Genomic DNA, 13,087 nt, shown 5'->3' on the forward strand with positions numbered 1-13,087 from the left:
AATGGTGAGAGTGGACATCCCTGTCTTTTTCCTGACCATAAAAGAAAATTCTGTTTTTCCCCATTGAGGACAAAATTAACTGTGGGTCTTTATATTGTTCTTTATGATGTTGAAATGAGTTCCTAATATCCCTTCTTTGTTGAGGGTTTCTATCAAGAATGGATGCTGTATTTTGTCAAATGATTTTTCTGCATCTATTGACAGGGTCATATGTTTCTTATCCTTTCTTTTATTAATGTGATGTGTCTCACTAATTGATTTGTAAATATTGAACCACCCCTTCAACCCAGAAATAAATCCCACTTGATTGTGGTGAATAATTCTTTCAATGTAATGTTGTTTTCAGTTTGCTCATATTTTAAGAATGTTTGCATCCATGTTCATCAGGGATATTAGCCTGTAATTCTTCTTTACTGGGGCCTTTTTCTGGTTTTTGAATCAAGGTAATGCTGGCCTCATAGAATGAGTTTGGAAGTTTTCCTTCCATTTCCATTTTTTGTAAGAGTTTGAGAAGAATAGGTATTAACTCTTTTTTTATACATCTGGTAGAATTCCCCTGGGAATCCATATGGCTCTAGACTTGTGTTTTTTGGGAGATTTTTGATTACTGATTCAATTTCTTTACTGGTTATGGGTCTGTTCAACTTTTCCATTTCTTCCTGTTTCAGTTTTGGTAGTGTATATGTTTCTAGGAATTTGTCCATTTCTTCCAGATTGCCCATTTTATTGGCATATAATATTCTCTTATTGTTTTTATTTCTGCTGTGTTGGTTGTGATTTCTCCCCTTTCATTTGTGATTTTATTTATTTGGGTTTTTTCTCTTTTCTTTTTGATAAGTCTGGCTAGGGGTTTATAAATTGTATTAATTCTTTCAAAGAACTAGTTTTTAATTTTGTTGATCTGTTCTAATGAATTTTTTTTCTACATCATTTATTTCCGCTCTAATCATTATTATTTCCTGTACTCTGCTGGCTTTAGGATTTATTTGCTGTTCTTTTTTCTACTTCCTTTAGGTGTAACGTTAGTTTGTATATTTGAGACTTTTCTTGCTTCTTGAGTTAGACCTGTATTGCTATATACTTCCCCTTTTATGGCCATCTTTGCTGCAATCCAAAGGTTTTAGACTGTCTTGTTTTCATTTGCATTTGCTTCCATGTATTTTTTATTAATTTATTCTTTAATTTCCTAGTTAGCCCATTCATTTAGTGGATGTTCCTTAACCTCCATGTACTTGTAGTCTTTCCAACTTTTTTTCTTGTGGTTGACTTAAAGTTCATATCACTGTGGTCTGAAAATATGTGCAGTATTATCTCTATCTTTTTTAACTCGTTTGGCCTGATTTGTGGCTCAGTATGTTATCTCTTCTGGAGAATATGTGCTCTCAAAAAGAATGTGTATTGGGCTGCTTTAGAATGAAATTTTCTGAATATATCTGTTAAGTCCATCTGACCCCATGTGTCATTCAAAGCCATTGTTTCCTTGTTGAGTTTCTGCTTAGATGATCTGTCCATCATTGTGAGTAGGGTGTTAAAGTCCATTATTATTATTATTTTATTGTTATCAATGAGTTTCTTCATGTTTGTTATCAATTGGTTTATATATTTGGGTGTTTTCAAGTTGTGGGCATAAATATTTACAATTGTTAAAGCCTCTTGTTGGATAGACCCCTAGATTATAATACACTGCTCTTCTTCAGTATTTGGTTTAAAAGTTACAGTCTTTGGTTTAAAATCTAGTTTCTCAAAATAAGTCTGGCCACATTGCCTTTCTTTTGATGTCCATTAGCATGGCAGATGGTTTTCTATCCCCTCACTCTCAATCTGCATGGATCTTTAGGTCTAAAAATGAGTCTGGGACTGCTGGGTGGCTCAGTTGGTTGAGAATCTGACTCTTGATTTTAGCTCAAGTCATGATCCCAGGGTAGTGGGATTGAGCCCTGCATCAAGCTCCATGAAAGTGTAGAGCTTGCTTAAGATACTCTCACTCTCCCTCTGTCTCTTTCCCCTGCTCATGCTCCCTCTCTCTCTTTAAAAAAATGAAATAAAATAAAGTGAGTATGGTTTAGGCTGAATATAGATGGGTCTTGTTTTTTTTATCCATTCTAACACTTTTGTTTGGAGCATTTAGTCCATTTACATTTAGAGTGATTATTGAGACATATTAATTTAGTGGATTGTATTACCTGTAAAGTCATTGTTTCTGGAGATTTTTTCTGTTCCTTTCTAATATTTGTTGTCTTTTATTTTTCTTTCCCACTCAAAGAGTCCCATTTAGTATTTCTTGCAGAGCTGGCTTAGTTTTCATGAACTCTTTTAGTTTTTGCTTGTCTGGGAAACTATCTCTCCCCCTATTCTGAATGACAGACTTGCTGGATAAAGTATTCTTGGCTGCATATCTTTCCCATTCAGCATATTGAATATATCATGCCCTTCTGGCCTGCCAGGTTTCTGTGGAGAGATCTGCTACTAACCTGATTTGTATTCCCTTGTAGTTTTGGGATTTCTTTTCCACTGCTACTCTCAGGATTCTTTGCTTATGTTTTTTTATATTGCAAGTTTTCCAATGATACGTATTGGTGTCAGCCTGCTTTTGTTGATTTTGATGGGAGTTCTCTGTGACTTCTGTATATGGATATATGTTTCTTTCCCTAGATTAGGGAAGTTTTCAGCTATAATTTTCTCAAATAAACCTTCTTCCCTGTTTCCCTCTCTTCTTCTGGGACCCCTATGATACAAATGTTATGACACTATATGTAGTTGCTGAGTTCCCTAAATCTATGTTTATGACCCAATATTTTTCTTTCCCTTTTATTTTCAGCTTCTTTATTTTCTATAATTTTATCTTCTATATTACTTATTCATATTTCTGCTACTTCCATCCTTCTGGTCATTACATCCAGTTCATTTCACATCTCAGTTATAACATTTTTTATTTCGATCTGACTAGTTTTTAGTTTTTTTTTCCTCTGTGATAAGGGTCTTTCTGGTTTCTTCTATGCTTTTCTGAAGCCCAGGTAGTATCTTTATTATTCTTGTTTTAAATTCTGGTTTAGGCATATTCTTTATGTATATTGTGATTAGCTCCCTAGCTATGATCTCTTCTTGTTCTTTCTTTTGGGATGAATTTCTCCAGCTTGGCATTTTGTGTAGGTCTCTGTCTTTTGTGTGATTGTAAAGCCTGTTCCTGGTCCCATTTCCAGTATAGCTGAGGTGTTGCAGCAGTCTATGATCAGTAGATCTGGTGTCTGAGGTGTGTGTGGGGGGGAGGTTGTGCTAATCTTATGGGGGGGGGCTTGCTGCTGTTCTGTTGCTTAATCACACTTGGCCTAATAAAAAGGCACCATCAGAGAACGGGGAGAGCAGTGTTGGTGTAAGCCGCTCAAGTCTCCACTGTATGCAATGTGTTGCTCCTTGAAGTCCATCTGTGATGATGGGAGGGGTGAAAAATGACATTGCTTCAATCTCTTCCCTGAGGAGAGGAGTGCCAGCCCCTGTTCAGGAAGCCCTCATAGAAGAACGAACAATCTCCCCTCTTATGTCCTAGACTTCCATCAGATCTCTGCCTTCACTCTGTGTCCAAGCCATCTGGCCATATGGCAGTGCATGCTTATGTGTTTTATCTCATGTGCATGCCTGTTTTTCAGAACTCCAAATTTTAGGCTCCTGGCACAGTGCAGACTCAAACTGATCCTCTGGACATGGGTCTCACCCTGCTGTTATTAGTGCAGGTTTGTTCCAGAAGGGCACAGCATGATTCTGGAAGGTCTTGGATTTCACAGTAAAGTGTAGCAAAAAGCTGCCATCCAGGTTAGCTGCCCTCAGCAGGCATCTCTGCTCATATGCTAATGAAAGGGGTAGCCCTATAGCACCTGTCAACTCTTTTGTTCCCTGAAAAGTAGTGCCACCTCTCCCAAATATACCCCAAGAAGGGTAGAACTATTATCTCTCAGCGCAACCTGAAGATCCTCAGCGCATGCTGTCCAATCCCGAACCTCTGCCTTTCTTATCCACAGGAGTACGACTATGCCTGATGGTCTTGACAGACTTTGAGCTCTGCTGCTTATAAAAACGGTGATCATCAGACCTTCTCATTTTCTCAGTCAACAGTTTTTGCATGTGTTTTTCTTGTGCAATCCCCTGCATTCTGCTTTCTCTCTCTCTTTGTCTCTCCTATCTCTCTGAGCAGGGCTCCCTCCCCTCAACAGCACCCATGATTCTTTTCTCCTCCAACTCACATCTCTGTACCTCTAGCTTCCACAATGTGGACTCCTTTCTCCCTCCAGTTGTGCAGTTTGTTCTCTCAGTCCTTAGATAGATTTCCTGTGTGTTCAGAATGATTTGATAATTAGCTAGCTGTGTTTCAGGGATGAGGCAAGTATAATGTTCTCCTACTTCTCCACCATCTTAACTCTTCTTCCTCCCAGTTTTCATTTTTTAAATCAGCTAAACAAGAAGAAAAAGGTTTTGAATTTTTATACTGACCCGTATTCATCTTTTCTTGGTCAAGAAAGTAGTATCATGTATTCTTAAAAACCTCAGCAGGACTTTTATGACTCTGGAGGAAGGTCCCTCTTTCTTGGAAAGACAAGTTAACATTGGTTGTTAGATACCAACATATAATTACATTTTTTTAACTGTGTATTGCCATGCAGTGAGGAAATGTTCAACAGATTTGTCATCAAAGCATGGAGTTTTCTTTAAAAGATTTATTTTTGCAATTGGGCTTTCTCTTCTCTTTGAGCTAATTACAAAGAACAGTAATAGACAAGAACAATGTCAAGAAAGAAAGAGATTATTGATGTAGTAGATGTTTATACATGTGTTTGTATGCATTTGACAGTGTGGATACAGTAAATTAATTTGGACATGTGTCAAAAGTAATCATTGAGATTTAATAACATTTAATAAATGAAAATTGTATTTCATATAATTAAAGTTTAAGCTAATATGAACATAATTACTGACAATTATCATAAGATAATGTCATTACAAGTAGAAATTCAACCCTGTGACTCCAAGGGTTTGCATCCCTCAGAGGAGTAGGGAATTTTTTGTGTTTGGAATCAAGTAATAGGAATTAATTGAACTATAGCTCTCCAATATGTCCACTTAGTATCCCAGATCACCATAATTACTATCAGTGCCATTTAAAGAGTTTGGGAAGCCTTTACAAAGATTTACAATTGATCGTTATTACAAGAAAAATAGTAACTGGGGAATAATCAGCATACAAATTTTTCAAAATAGAAAAATAGAAGGAAAGGTGATAATCATATTTCAAAAATTACAAATTATAATCCAATCCTTTATCATATGGAAAATTAATTTATTTCTGTGTTCTTTTCTGAATTTAGCTAGTTTATGTAGCTCATGCTTAAATATGGGGCAGAATCCATCACTCTATTATAAGAAATCTAAGTTGTTACTTCCTGTATCCAACTTTTCAGAACAGAAAATGTCATCAAGTGTGGGTTAACGTTTATTTTATGGAATATTTTCTTGTATCTGAGAAATTCAGAAAAAGAAGAAAAACACTGTTGCATTATTATGCCACTATTGCTCAATTTTATATAAAGTCTCATGTACTTTGAAGTTTGGAATAGAATACTAGACATTCTGAAAGTTTATTTTCCTATATGACTCCTCTTAAATATTGAGTAGAAGTATGTAAAAATGTCTACCTATACTTCCATGGTGGAACTAATTCATAAAGCACACTACAAAATAAAGCACACAATAAAATTAGACTGGCAAGCAGTCTTTTAAGATACTCAGGCTATTGTTCCCTGCTTCATCCCCGGGAAATATAGAGATTACTGTACAGCCTCCTTTCAAAATATGTCCAGTTGCTCCTTTGTCCCACATTGCTATAACAAATGGTGGTTAGTTGTAACCATGTTAACAGAATGGAATGTGATTTACATGATGACAAAGCAGATGTTTTAATGTTCAGCAGTCAGAAGGAAAGATCAGTAACTGATTTCTTGGCTTCAAGACTTACTTAACTCATTCAAGTTAATTTTACCTGCAATGAAATTCTTTGGAGATTATCTAAGAACAAGATTTAAAAATCTTTGTCTCCCATCTCAGAAATATAAACCTTTCTGGCATGTGTACACTATTCATTAAAATGTCCTTTATTTCTTCTTCTTTCCCAATATAATGAAGTTAGATTCCAATAGGTCTGAACAGCATAAATAGAAGGAAAAAAGCCTTCAATTAATTTATTTACTAAGTACCCCAGAACAATGTGTTAATGGATGGAAAATTTTGAGGAAATTACATTATAATGAAAATAATTTAATTGTACTGGGAATGAAAAAATACCCAGTTATGAAAATAACTGGGTCTGCTTATGAGTGTAAACTAGACATAGTCTTACTCTACTTTCTGTGATATCATAGTTCTGGCTAACTAATTCTATGTTCTAAAACGTTATCACTTTTTAAATATTCTTTTCATTATTTATGTTATAGCTATATTGAAGTTGACCTAAACTCATGGTTCAAATAATTCCCTTTCAGTGCTCTTCTTTTTTACCCTGAGAAATATGGGTGGCTCTCTGTTCTGTGAAGGAAGCCAATGCAGCTCATTTTCATATCTGTTAATTTTTACAGCTCTTGTTAGGCCTTACCATCAATATATATTTGCAATTAAAACTCATTGCCCTTTCTTTTTATTCCTTAGCATTCTACAATAAAAAGCTTAAGTATTTATAAAGCCATGAAATCCAAATAACCCTATCTTTTGGTCTTTCTTCTACAATCTCATTTTTCTAGCCCCATTAATAGAAATTAAATATAAGTACTAAGGATGTGTAATATTAAAAAAAAAAAACAACCGGGGCGCCTGGGTGGCTCATCAGTTGAGCGTCCGACTTCAGCTCAGGTCACGATCTCGCGGTCTGTGAGTTCGAGCCCCGCGTCAGGCTCTGGGCTGATGGCTCAGAGCCTGGAGCCTGCTTCCGATTCTGTGTCTCCCTCTCTCTCTGCCCCTCCCCATTCATGCTCTGTCTCTCTCTGTCTCAAAAATGAATAAATGTTAAAAAAAATTAAAAAAGAAAAAACAACCAATTCCTGGACAACTGTTTTACCAGATATCTGGTTCTACACTGGCTGATTGCATGGTAAGCCAAAAGTTAGGGAAATTACATTACTATCATTAGGTGGTTTATCACTTAAGTATTCTAAAGAGCAGGAATTTCCTCAAGTTCTTTCATAGTTATTTAAATTCAAGAATTGGTAGCTGGTTGATTTTTTATATTGACTCTGAGGTAAGTTACAGTTGTGATGGGGGACTTGAACTATTTGGACAGCTGCTTGGAAATGTCATTCTATTAATAGCAAGACATGTGTCTGACTATGCCCGCCATTCCCTTCCTTCATTAAAATTTATTAAGAGATGACATGGTCACTTTTTTCCAAGGCTTCTAGGTCTTCTAAATAGCTCTTTTTTGTTCAAAATTTGGACCGGAGAAACTTCCTTTCATGGTTTTCTTTTCTGAGAAATGAAATTGCCAAGAGTGCAAGTCTTCAGACTCAGGTGAAGTTTTTCTCAGGGTATGGGGATGAGAACTAAATATTCATCATTATTACTTTAGAAGGAGGGTCAATAATCTTATAGGAGAGATGCCAGAAGTTTAAGAAGTTAGAACTTTTGTCTTAAAGAGCTGTTTTACAAAGTATCTCCAAACATTAATATTCTGTGAGATATAAAAATGTTGGATGGATATAAACACAATTTGCAGATGATTAAATAACTGCACTAAAATACTAGTATTTAATGCATTTAAGCTTAATTCCCACAGAAGTAGAATTGAAGCTCATTGTGCATTAATTATAGTTCACCTTATCTTGGCTTTCTTAACAGCTTAACTTCTTTTTAAAATATAGTTTCCTCTTCCTTGGCTGTATATTCTTCCTAAATTATCTTGATTTTTTTCCTCTTAGAATAAAGTTGAAAGGCAAGATATGCCAGGAGAATATCAGGTAAGAAAATGATAGTAACAACAGCAACAAAATTATATTGAGGAGAACTAAGTAAAAAGTATTTGTCTTCACACTAAGAACCTAAGTATGATGAGACAGAATGTACTCAATTTAATAATTTTATGGTCCAAAGTATAGTTACTGAATTGCTTTGGAATTGCTACTATTAAGAGCTGCCTGCAATGTGGGAAAAAGTGAGTCAAGTGGGATCTTTTCTTCTCGTACACCAAATATCCAGCTGGAAACATCTGGATGACTAATTGGTTCACTTTTCCTGGGTACTATTTAATTTTGTTTCTGTAAAAGTTCTAGCACCTGATCTTTTTTGGCTCTGGGCTTTTGGATGTCAGGGTAGTTGAATATATTGTCACCTTCTTTCTCTTCTGTATTGTCTAAGCTGTGTGTGTGTGTGTGTGTGAGAGAGAGAGAGAGAGAGAGAGAGAGAGAGAGATGGCTATATAATGTCCAAGTTATTTTTTGTTTCTGCTAGAGTATGAGTTTCTAGACAATTTTTTTTTAATTTATTTGTTTATTTATTTATTTATTTATTTATTTTACATTTATTTATTTTTGACAGACAGAGACAGAGAATAAGTGGGGAAGGGGCAGAGAGAGAGGGAGACACAGAATCTGAAGGAGGCTTCAGGCTCTGAGCTGTCATCACAGAGCCCGACATGGGGTTGGAACTCACAAACCCTGAAATCATGACCTGAGCTAAAGTCAGATGCTTAACCGACTAAGCCACACTGGCGCCCCTAGATAATTGTTTAATGTTTATTTATTTTTGAAGGAGAGAGAGACAGAGCATGAGGGGGGAGGGACAGAGAGTGAGGGAGACACAAAATCCGAAGTAAGCTCCAAGCTCTGAACTGTTAGCACAGAGCCAGTGTGGGGCTGGAACCCACGGACCACGAGATCATGACCTGAGTAGAAATCCGACACTTAACTGACTGAGCCACCCACGTGCCCCAAGAGTTTCTAAATAGTGGGAATTTTTTCTGTTTTTGTTCATTTTTTGTAAGGAGTATATCTCTTTACCAGGAAATTTTTTTATAAGTAATTTACCATTGTCTTAAAGATGTGTTTTTGCAAGTGAGAAGAGTTTGTAAGTGAATACACAGAAGGACTATTAAAACATGAATGTATTTCAGCAAAGAGATACTGATTTTTTAATTTATAGTCACAGAACTTAGAAAAGCTACAATTACTATATGAAAATATATTCTTTATAAGGTGTATTTTCTTTTGCAAGTTTGGCATTTCACACCAGGGAGTCAGGCTCAAGGTACACAATTTAATATATTCAAAAGATTTAGTTGAAGTAGAATCACTTGCTTACCCAATTGGCCTTCAAAGTAGAGGGCTAAACATATTTTCTGAGAACATTTTCAGGAATTCACTTAGTAGTGCTCTCTCTCTCTCACACATGCATGCACACACACATACACACCACACACAAACAAATATGGTTAGCAACAGCAGGTTTGAAACGGACACTTAGAGATTCTGTTGTAAATTCCCCTCTAGGCAATCATCTTAGTATAGATTGTTTATATATGAGTTCATAATTTATGGATTTTTAAAAATATGTCATTAAAATCCTTGGTGGGATTAAATTGGATGTGTAAACATTCAATTAGAAAATTTGATTATCCCTTATTAGCAGACAGATATCTTGAAGATAGCCTAGTTGTAGAAGTTCTCTGTTTAATTACTTTTGAGGAATGATATGAGCTCTGTCATGAATTTTGACATTTGGAGAGATTCATATATCTTCTGTTTTCAATCATTTTCAACCTGCTGCTACAGTATATTTTTTTAGTGTCTATAGTAACTCCCAATAGGATAACAGTATATTTTTTTAATGTCTATAGTAACTCCCAATAGGAAGAGACAAATATATTTACAATTGAAAACTTTTGTCAAGTTTAGAGTTCTCAAGTAAAATATTACCAAAATGCTATTTCTTTTTTTAATTAATTTATTTTAAATTTGATTATAATTGTCATACAGTGTTACATTAGTTTCAAATACACAACATAGTGATTCAACAATTCTATACATTACTTGGTGCTAATCACATTAAGTGTACTCTTTTTTCTTTTAATTTTTCTTTAATGTTTATTTATTCTTGAGAAAGAGACAGCATGAGTGGGGGAGACAGAGATAGAGGGAGACACAGAATCTGAAGAAGTCTCCAGGCTTTGAGCTGTCAGCACAGAGACTTGACACGGGGCTCAAACTCACAAACTGCGAGATTATGACCTGAGCTGAAGTTGAAAGCTTAACAAACTGAGCCACCCAGGTGCCCCTCGATAGGTGTACTTTTAATCCCCTTCCCTGTAACACCCATCCCCCAACCCACCTCCCCTCTGGCAACCAACAGTTTGTTCTCTATAGTTAAAAGAGTCTGGGGGATTTTGGTCTCTTTCTTCTTTGTTTGTTTTGTTTCTTAAATTCCATATATGAATGAAATCATGTGGTACTTGTCTATCTCTGACTGGCTTATTTCACTTAGCATTAAAAAAAATGCTATTTCAGTTAATCCTATCTTGGGCCATCCTGTTCATTTATCTACAGATACTTCTGGTTGTTATAGATTGTTCCTTTATGTGTTTTTAACTCAAGGACACACTATTGAACATGCATTCAATTGGTTGAGGGTGTGGCACCTGGGAGAAATCCCATCTTTAAATTATTCAGAATTGGAATTTAGACTTCAGATTTAGAATTTAAGCTCTAGAGTCAGTCTGGCTAGGTTTACATTCCAGATAAAAATTACTAGCTATGATGTTGCACACATTACTCAATGACTCAGATCTTCTCTTGTTTTATCTGAAAAATGGAGATCACGACAATGCTAAAATTGTTGTAAATATTACCTGAGATAATTAGCTTTAGTTTTTATATATAGTGCTGAATATTAGCTGTAGTTGGTATTTCTCTCCTTCTTCCATCTCTTCTTTTCACTCCATTGGCACTGGCACCCCCTCTTCTTCTCCTCCTCCTCCTCCTCTTCCTCCTCCTCCTCTTCTTCCTCCTCCTCCTTATTCTCCTTCTCCTCCTTCTCCATAGTAGTATTGGCTCTAACTCACAGTCTCCTGGCTCTCTGTTCCAATCCACACTACAAAGTTTATCCATAATAATCTTTCTTTGGCATTATCCTAAAACACAACCTTGTGCAAAAACCTAACTGATTAAAATAAGACTGCTAAATCTGCCATTAAAGTTTCTTTGTTGGGGCACCTGGGTGGCTTAGTTAAGTGGCAGACTTTGGCTCAGGTCATGATCTCGTGGTTCGTGGGTTGGAGCCCCATGTTGCAGTCTTTTCAGAGCCTGCTTCAGATTTGGTGTCTCCCTCTTTCTCTGCCCCTCCCCCGCTTACATCTGTCTTTCTAAAAATGAATTAAAGTGTTAAAAAGTTCTTTGTTAATTTGATGCTTCTCTTTTTTTTATAAAGGCTTATCTTTAATGCTAGTTCTCCAATTCATTTTTCAGCATTACTGACTTTTTAAATTTTTTTTTACTGTTTACATATTTTTGAGAGAGAGAAAGACAGAGAGAGAGACAGAGTTCAAGCGGGGAGGGGCAGAAAGAGAGGGAGACATAGAATCTGAAGCAGGCTCCAGGCTCTGAGCTGTCAGCACAGAGCCTGATGCAGGGCTCGAACTCAGGGACTGCAAGATAGTGACCTGAACCAAAGTCAGACACTTAACTGACTGAATCACTCAGGCACTCTGCGGCATTCCTGACTTTGCTACTTTGTTTCAGGCAATTAAATCCTCCTGTTATTGTTGGTCAAAAACAACAGGTGTTAAGAATAAAAAGAAAAAGAGGCCGGCCATCTTGAAAAATTGTGATGGTAACAATAAAAGCAATAATATTATCAGCTTACACATATAAGCTTTACCATCTGCAAAATACATATGTGTGTGTGCATGTGTGTGTGTGTGTGTGTGTGTGTGTACAGGCTTACAAAATGCTTTACAGATACTTTCCTAACTTTTCTCATTTAGACAGGGGCAAGAATTTGTCTGAAGGAATAAACATACATAAATAATACATGAATTTGTGGGTATTTGACTGGACAATGAAGAGTCTTTTTTTTTTTTAATAATACAATAAGCCTTAGAACATACAGATAAGTATATTCAGAATTGATGACAAAGTCCCCCTAGGTATACAAGAGATAACAAAAAAAGAGTTTGAGCAAGGAACAGAGATTGGAGAGCACTACATGTGTTTGAGAGATAATGAAAGTCTATAATTTTTCTGGAAGGATGTAAAGAAAAGACTAGCCTGGAGTGTCATTGTAGGTGTCTGTAATGCTTTGGATTTCTATGGATAGAAGTTGTGGAGGGTTATGGTCTAATACAGAGAGTCCTAACCCCTTGATTCTTAAGGCCTGAACAGACTACTGTTGGGCTTTGTTTAAAAAGTCATTTTATAGATTTCTTTCCCCTCATGTTTTCGTTATCACCACACTTAACAGAGAAGAAAAAAGAAACATCGTTACCTTTCCCTTCATCACATGTCAAAGTATTCAAGATTCTTATTATCCTTGGATGTTGTGCCCATTTTAGACGGCAGGGGTTTTGTATTTACTGCTTTCTGCATCTATGTACTAAAGTCTAACTGTTTTTTGTTATTTTTTGTTTCTAGTCAAGTTAGTTAACATACTTGGCTTCAGGAGTAGAACCCAATGATCCATCTCTTACATATGACACCCACTGCTCATCCCAAAAACGTGCCCTCCTTAGTACCCATCACCCATTTAACCCATCCTCCCACAAAGACATAAAGTCTAAATGTTTTAGCAGAATGAATGAAAATTGACTAAGCAAAATGAAATTATGAAGCAGTGTTGTGTTAGTAAATGTTCAACTATTGTTTGGAAAAACAGGCATGAAAATAATATTTAAAATAAAAATAATTTAAAATAAAAATAAAATAATTAAATGCATGGTATTCTTCATTGTAAATTCCATATAGTCAATTGATTTCCAGAGAATACTTCCATTGATTTTTTTAAACTTTTTATTTTAATTTCAGTTAGTTAACATACAGTTTATATTAGTTTCAGGTTTACAATATAGTGA

General features: G+C 35.8%; 1 protein-coding gene and 1 pseudogene across 4 annotated transcripts in view; one reads left to right on the forward strand and one right to left on the reverse strand.

Annotated features, from left to right (window-relative positions):
- LOC102968110 overlaps positions 1-13,087 on the forward strand; it is a 449,421-nt gene that overhangs the window by 106,336 nt on the left and 329,998 nt on the right. For 3 of the 4 annotated variants that reach the window (XM_042974931.1, XM_042974932.1, XM_042974934.1), the window contains one exon: positions 7,950-7,988. The exons of the other annotated variant lie outside the window; for it this stretch is intronic. In XM_042974931.1, coding sequence (XP_042830865.1) covers positions 7,950-7,988 — 39 coding nt within the window. The remainder of the gene's footprint in view (positions 1-7,949; positions 7,989-13,087) is intronic. 4 annotated transcript variants of the gene reach the window in all.
- Positions 8,127-13,087, reverse strand: part of LOC102968407 — a 29,210-nt pseudogene continuing 24,249 nt past the window's right edge.

This window comes from Panthera tigris, chromosome X (genome assembly GCF_018350195.1).
Source record: "Panthera tigris isolate Pti1 chromosome X, P.tigris_Pti1_mat1.1, whole genome shotgun sequence".
In the NCBI taxonomy this organism is placed as follows: Eukaryota; Metazoa; Chordata; class Mammalia; order Carnivora; family Felidae; genus Panthera; species Panthera tigris.